General features: G+C 43.4%; 1 protein-coding gene across 1 annotated transcript; it reads right to left on the minus strand.

The window, feature by feature from the left end:
- Nucleotides 1-4,095: 4,095 nt before the first annotated feature.
- On the minus strand, nt 4,096-7,510 carry LOC148684027 (uncharacterized). The gene is made up of 2 exons (XM_088654752.1): nt 7,384-7,510; nt 4,096-6,359 (listed from the first exon to the last, which is right to left on the minus strand). Exons 1-2 carry the CDS (start codon nt 7,508-7,510, stop codon nt 5,329-5,331), a joined length of 1,158 nt encoding a protein of 385 aa, XP_088510878.1. The 3' UTR covers nt 4,096-5,328.
- Nucleotides 7,511-8,157: the final 647 nt, after the last annotated feature.

The following is an 8,157-nucleotide window of genomic DNA, read 5'->3' on the forward strand; positions in this document are numbered from 1 at the left end:
TACAAGTGCAACCTCATTTAAATATCTGTAGAATAAAGCCTTAGGGGAGGGTAACACCGGGGTCAGACTGAGTCAGTCCAAAGGCCAGGCGGAACAGCTACATCTTGCAGGCCCTACGAAAAGATGACAACTCCCGCTGGGCCCTAGTCTCCTGAGAGGGAGTGTTCCACCAGGTCAGGGCTAGTACTGAAAAGGCCCTGGTCCTGGTCGAGGCCAGTCTAACAACCTTGTGACTCGGGATCTCCAGTATGTTATTATTTGTGGACCTTAACGTCCTCTGTGGGGCATACTGGGAGGCGTGGTCCCATAGGTACGAGGGTCCTAAAACTAGCATTAGCTTTCTTTAGTGCTGCATCATGCTGTTGACTCATGTGATGATTGTGGTTTACCAAGACCCCTAAATCCTTGCCCCATGTACTGGCCTGGATGGACCAATGGTCTGGCTTGGTATGAGGCAGTTTCCTATACTTCTGAGTGCATCTATATGCAGCCGCTGGGGGAGATCATCAGGGGGTTTGGGCTGGGTGTTCATCAGTATGCAGATGATACCCAGCTCTATCTCTCTTTCAAATCAGAACCAGTGAAGGCGGTGAAGGTCCTGTGTGAGTGTCTGGAGGGGGTTGGAGGATGGATGGCGGCTAACAGATTGAGATTAAATCCTGGCAAGACAGAAGTACTGTTTGTGGGGGACATGAGGCGGGCAGGTATGGGGGACTCCCTGGTCCTGAAGGGGGTAACTGTGCCCCTGAAGAACTAGGTACGCGGCCTGGGAGGCATTTTGGACTCACAGCTGTCCATGGAGGCGCAGGTTAATTCTGTCTCCAGGGCAGCTGTTTAACAGCTCCATCTGCTACGCAGGCTGAGACCCTACCTCCCCGCGGACTGTCTCGCCAGAGTGGTGCATGCTCTGGTTATCTCTCACTTGGACTACTGCAATGCGCTCTACGGGGGCTACCTTTGAAGGTGACGCGGAAACTACAATTAATCCAGATTGCGGTAGCTAGACTGGTGACTGTGAGTGGCCACTGAGACGAGTCCTGATTACACCAGTCCTGAAAGACCTACAATGTCTCCCAGTATGTTTCTGAGCAAAATTCAAAGTGTTGGTGCTGACCTTTAAAGCCCTAAATGGCCTCGGGTCCAGTATACCTGAAGGATTGTCTCTACCTCCATCTCTCTGCCAAGGGCCTTTTGGCGGTTCCCTTGCTGTGAGAAGCCAAGTTACAGGGAACCAGGCAGAGGGCTTCTCAGTAGTGGCACCCGCCCTGTGGAACACCCTCCCATCAGATGTCAAAAAGTAAAATAACTACCAGATTCTTAGAGGACACCTGAAGGCTGCCCTGTTTAGGGAAGCTTTTAATCTTCAAGAAATTAGTGTATTCTAATATTTTTGTTGGAAGCCGCCCAGAGTGGCTGGGGAAACCCAGCCAGATGGGCGTGGTATGAATAAATAATAATAATAATAATAATAATAATAATAATAATAATAATAAATCTGAATGAGTATCAACCATCAGGTTCAACAGGATAAAATAGCCACTAACCACCAAATGATTGCAGGATGTAGATAGCTTATATTTAATGGGTGCAAGTACAGTGTGTATCTGTTACTGGCAAGTAAATAATGTACTCTTCAGAGCATATAATGCAAATTTCTAAGACTGTAATCCTATCCACAGTTTGGGTGAGTAAGCCCTATTGAACACAGCCCTATTGAAGAAGAGTTTGGATTTGATATCCTGCTTCATCACTTCCCGAAGGAGTCTCAAAGCGGCTAATATTCCCCTTTCCCTTCCTCCCCTACAACAAACACTCTGTGAGGTGAGTGGGGCTGAGAGACTTCAGAGAAGTGTGACTAGCCCTAGGTCACCCAGCAGCTGCATGTGGAGGAGAGGAGATGTGAACCCGGTTCACTAGATTACGAGTCCACCGCTCTTAACCACTATACCACACTGGCTCAAATTAGGCTTACTTTTGCATGGAGACACTTATCCAAGCATTTGGGTGTCCTTCAGTATGTAGACACATGTTATGAAATTTTTATATAGTGAAATTTATATAGCACTTGATTGTAAACAACGATAACTCTGAAAGGCACACTTGAGGCTGGAAAATCCAGCCAGATGGGGGTGGGGTATAACTACTACTACTACTACTACTACTACTACTTGTATCAGCAGGGTTGAGACGGAGGTTTGCAGGAGAAGGTGGAATTGTTCCAAGAAACCGAAAGCAGACATTGGGGTCTCAACAATAGATGAAATCTGGAGGGGGCAGGGAGAAATGCAACTGTGTACCTAATCCCCTGGTACCCCGTACTACAACTTTTTGTTGTAGATTCTACTTGTTAATATAATTTCTCAATATGAAGTTCTGCTAATAAATGCATTGTATATCTTTTTTTCTTTATAAGCAACTAATATTTTAAAAAATACTGCTGCAAATTGCTCCTTGCAGAATATTGAGGTAGGGTAAGAATAATGTAAAATGCTCAGTTTCTAGTGGACCACTGAGGTTTCGGGATGTTGCAAAGCATTGGGGCTTAACAAAAAATTAATCTCTAAAATATATAAAACCATTGCTAGAATGGGAGTCTAAAGACGAATTTCCTGTTGTTTTTAAGCTACACCAAACATTCTCTGGAGCAATTCACAGTGATTAATTAAACCTTAACTGGTTGTTGTTGTTGTTGTTTTTGAAATCATTGTTATTGTTTTTACAAATACAAAGTACAAATAAACAGAGAACAAAAAATGTATCTATATCTCCAAATCTCAGGACTTCCTCCCATCCTCTCCATGGGGTCTCGTTTTAAACATCTACCACTGCATATTCATCCATACTCCAATTTTTATATCAAACCATTTACACCCATTATCCATGGTAATTTTTTCACTACAAGTGAAATAAAAATCCTGCTTTTGTTTCTATCTGCTTACAGTGGTCTCCTAAGTAACTTATAAATATTTCCCATTCTTTTATAAAGTTTTTATCCTCCTGGTTTCTGAGTTTTCCAGTCAGTTTTGCCATCTTGGCATAGTCCATCAGCTTGGTGTGGCATTCTTCTCTGGTAGGAACTTTATCTTCTTTCCATCTCTGAGCTAGTAGCATCTAGGCAGCTGTTGAAAAGTTTTTCTGTTCCTTTGGTATGTCGGTACCTGTAATTCCTAATAAAAAGGCTTCTGGTTTCTTAGCAAAAGTTAGTTCAAGCATTTTTTCCCATTTCATTATATATCATCTCCCAGAAAGCTTTTATTACCTTACAAGTCCACTACATCTGATAAAAGGTACCTTCTTTTTCTTTACATTTCTAGCATATATTAGTACTTGTCCTATACATCTTTGCTAACTTTTAGGAGTCAAATACCACCTGCACATCATTTTGATAGATTTTTCTTTCAATGTACAACATGCCGCAAATTTCAAATCTGTTTTCCAAAACCTTTCCCAATCTGCAATCTGGATATTACGTCCCAAATCCTTTGCCCAGTGTATCATTACTGACTTCTGAAGACTTCTGAGTCACTAAGACAGTGGGATAGTCCTTAGTACACAACCTTCCAACTGGTATAAAGCAAATTGTTTGGCTTTCCTTTGCACCACATAAGTGAGGTGAAATATGGGGGCAGGGGTGAAGAAGTAAAAGGAGGGCAGAAATCCCCTACTCCCATAGATGGGGTGCCTAAGGGATCAGCGAAGCGACAGCTCTCTCATTGTAAAAGGACCTTGGAAACTGCCCTTTCTTTCTCCTTGCAGATCACACCAAGCAGCTCTGCAGCTGGTGAAGGGTAAAAACAGCAGCAGGGGGGGGGGCTTAGAGCAAAGGAAACAGCCTTGCAGTGGGGTGGCCGGGGCTTAGCTGCCCTGCTTTTGTGCACCAGAACTGGAGTGGGGGGGGGACAACCTGGGATTTCCTGGACCTTGATATGCCACACCAATCAGTTTCCCTCCCTGCCAGGCAAGGGAAACCAAGGCAGGGAAACACCTGCATTGCACAGGGTTGGAATAGATGAAGGGCCTTCTGAAACATCTCAAGGCAAAACAGGCTGAAGCTCCAGGCTGAAAGACTGTGAGACTTAACACAGGAACTTCAGAGAAACCAACCTTGCTTTTATTAATGCATTCCAGCAAAACGTACAGCAGAGGTATGACACATTCCTTCCTTGATACAAGACATCAGTTTGGGAAAACTTCCACCAGGAGAAATCAAGCCAGGATCAGTAATGTTTCCAAATTTAAGAGATAACGAAATGGGTTGAAACCTCAGGCTCTATTCCCCCTCTCCCCCAGGCTACTCTATCCAGCCCTTTGAAGTTCCCCAAGCTTCCTTCCCTTCACTTCAATCTTCTCTCTGATTATTTGTATTCAGAAATGCATGCATGATTATCACTTTTTCTTTTTAAAGGAAATTCGTTGGTGAGATTTGCTGGGAAATTTAGTTGAGCCCTAATAACAGATAATCAATACTGGTGCTACTTTACATGTTCACTTTTGCAGCCATAAGCCTATTGTCAGGAAATAATTGCATCATACTCTGCATGATTTCTATGTAAGATCCAAAATTGTAACTATGGGCCTGCACTAATGCTCAGTCCCTTGCAGGAATTTGTTTTCCAGCAGGAGAGGACAAAGATGACTCGTCTGTAATCAACTAATTATTCTGTAAATCGAAAATAAATTAGGACCTCTTTTAAGATGAATTAGGACCTCTTTTAAGATGAATTACATTACGCCTGTGGGTCAGAGGATCTTCAGGAAGTAGTAGTCCCAGAAGTGAAGCTCTTCGCATTTCAGGCAACTGCCTACAAAATACATGGGGAGATGAAGTGATTCATTTTTGGCATGCCCCCAAACTGGAAGTGCTGCCCTAGTAGAAAAACCACTGCAGCTATCTTTCTAACCTTTGGTAGAATCAATGCTCTCAAAAGAGGTTTCTTTGCATTCATTTGTCAACCAATTCTGTCATGCATCACCTAAAATGTTATTGATGCTCAATCCATTCTCATTCTTGGAGCTTTAGAATGTAGGAATGTAGGGAACTGTCATACCGAGTCAGATCATTGATCTGTCCAGCTCAGTATTATCTACAATGGGAACTGCTGGGCCTGAGGGGAGTTGTAGTTCAGAAACATCTGCAGAGAGCCAAAGGTTTTCCCACACCTGGTGTATGTAGACCAATAGCTGCTTTCAAGGGTTTCAGAGAAAGGGTCTGGAAAGCAGGTAAATAAAAAACACAGATGGTGAAATAGAAGAGACTGAAGAGAGACGATTTTCAAGTACCATTAACCAGAGGACAGAATTGGCCGCCTATTGCTATGTTATTTTGGGTTAATCAGCTGCCGGTGGCAAAGGGACAAAAGTAGGTTGCTTAGAAGTATCAGTAAAAGCCAGGTCACGGCAGTACAATATGTCATCTTTGCCAAAACCCATCTTGTATTGCCAGACATAAATGTTGGTATTAGGAGGAATAGTGAGGTTGAGTTTTTCAGAGATATCAGTTGCGTCGCTCCATGTTTCATCTGTGCTGTCAATTTTTGTCCCGCCATATTCAGCTGTCATGGAGAATTGTGCCTGCAACAGTAATTTAGTGAGACCTTCTGCCCCAACTTTAACAGTTGAAGAGACTTTCCAGTTGTGCTCCATGCTGTTCACCTGTTCCTTCACGTATCCAACCTTCTTAGTAATTTGCTGTTCCCAAGAAATACTTATTTTGGCACTATTACTGATGGTTTTTACAGACTTCCAGACACCAAAAGCTTTACCATTATTTATAGACACGCCTCCAGGGAGGAAGTTAAGCACATTAGCATGGAAGGAAAGTGTGGAAGGGTTTTTATTCATCATGTCTTCGACTCGGTAAAACTCAACTCCCCATAACTTGTTTGGTTTCAGAAGGTATATACGGTTGTTGATTCCCCAGTAATACAGACCATCTTTGAGCTTTGGGTGAATAGTAGACTCAATAGCATCTCGGTCTTCATGCATATTGGTGACACGGCGGTACCATCCCCTCTTCTTGAATATAATGAAAAAGTACTTATCGTAGGAGAAGTAAAAGTCCCCATTTTGGCAGTTGCGATGGAGAGTGTAGACCGCACTATTACTGTCAGTGTTCAGGCTGGTTACTTGGCGGTAAGAGTTCCCCTTGATGATGTAAAATAAGCCATTACTATGGGCCAGGTAGTGGTCTCCACCACGGAGAGAGTTGTGCAGACCGAATATCTCCATCTCTTTGCCTTCATGGAAATCAGTAGATCTCAAGTAGCAGCCCAGGTCTGAACGGATAATGAAGTAATACTTGTCCACACCACAGAAATCAATTCCTTTAGTTTTGCTCTTGGGAAGTATTCCATTCACCTCTTTAGAAGAAAGACAGAAATGGCTAGTTAGTTCTCTCAGTTGGTTGGTTAACTGTTGTTCAGTGTTCTTGCACCAACTAACTCCCAATGCGTATTTGTTAGAGAAAGATCACGTGGTATGTCAGGCAAATGTAATATTTCAATGCTGTCCTCTGCATGCCCTCCTGCAGGACACTCCATTCCAATCCCTCTCTTGCATGGGTTTCCATTCCCCACACCTTCAACAGTCAGTCAATACTCCATGGGAATTGAGCAAGCTCAAGCCTCACGGGGTTGTTTCCTCCCCCAATTAATTACCCCAAAATGCATACTTCTTTTTTTGTACTTGGGAGAACCTTGGACATTCTATAGGCTTCCTGATATCTCCTGATTATTGTGCACAAATGGTGTTATTTGGCACTGTGACCCCCCCCCCCTTTTAAAGGCTATGCATCCAACTGATTACATTTGTCTCAAACGCTGCAATGATGTGGGGAATCCATGCAAAACTTCCTTCACAAAAAATATACACTAGTGGCCAAAATTGTGAAAAACTTTGTGATAATTCGTACTGTATTTCTAAGGTTTGATGGCTCATAACACCAGTCTTCTTTAGAATAATGCCATAAATTTTATATATCATTAGAAAGAAAATCTAATTCAGAATACAATGCAGGAAACTGTGTTGAATTAAATTCATTCTGAGGATTGATGAGACCAAACTATCCATGTCTGGTAGTGATGGAATAAAGTATGTATGAAGAAGAATTGGAGAAGGTTTGCCTCCTCAATGTATTACAGCTACCATGAAGCATCCAGTTAGTGTTATGGTGTGACAGCAAAGGCTCCATATCAGAGCCAGGAAGGAACAATGGCAAACATATTGGCCGGCTTGCAGGTTTTTGCCTACCTCATAGCAACCACCACAATTTTGCTGGATAAGGCATTGGGCTGGATCCTTAGTCACATGGATTGTTAGTCACTGAGGGATCCAGGAGGGAAGACTCTGTCCATGAGTCCACAGGGGGCCAATGGGCAAATATACCTCTCCCAATGGCAGCCTGAGCAGGATCATGGCACCCAATACACGTCGGGAGCGACTCCACAACACAAGGCTGTACACAAATATGGTTCCTATCAGGTATCAGAAAGCTGCCTGATGATGGATACATGCCCAATGCCTTAGCGAAACCTACTGTTTCCAGTAATCAGTAAAGCTGTGTCCTAATTCAACCAATACCAATCTCAGTGTCCATTTTTTAGGTCCTCCATGCACCAGTTTCCAGAATTTTGAACACTAGTGTATAGAACTTTAAATGTCTTTAAATCAGGCATCCCCAAACTCAGCCCTTCAGCTGTTTGGGGACTACAGTTCCCATTATCCCTGACCACTGGTCCTGTTAGCTAAGGATGATGGGAGTTGTAGTCCCAAAACAGCTGGAGGGCTGAGTTTGGGGGTGCTTGCTTTAAATGAAAAACTATATATGTATACTAGCTGGCCCTGCCACGCGTTGCTGTGGGTTATTTGTGTGATTTCCCCTACCCTGTGCCTATCCATAACATATCCCTATGATCCCCCCTCATCCCCCTCCCTCATCCCAACTCTGTCCTGATCCATGACCTATTATGCCCCTCTTTCCCCCACCCCAGCTTACCCCTGTGATTTCCCTCCGTCCAACCCCCTCTGGGTTATCCCTGTGACCCGTTCATTTTGCACACAATCATTCCCCCAATGCGGGTGTTCTGTAAAATTTTGCCCTGTCCCAACCCTGACTCCCCTACCCACGTGTGTTATGTGAAATAACATTTATTCTACCCA

Source organism: Zootoca vivipara, chromosome 12, assembly GCF_965207765.1.
Source record: "Zootoca vivipara chromosome 12, rZooViv2.hap1.1, whole genome shotgun sequence".
NCBI classification, from domain to species: Eukaryota; Metazoa; Chordata; class Lepidosauria; order Squamata; family Lacertidae; genus Zootoca; species Zootoca vivipara.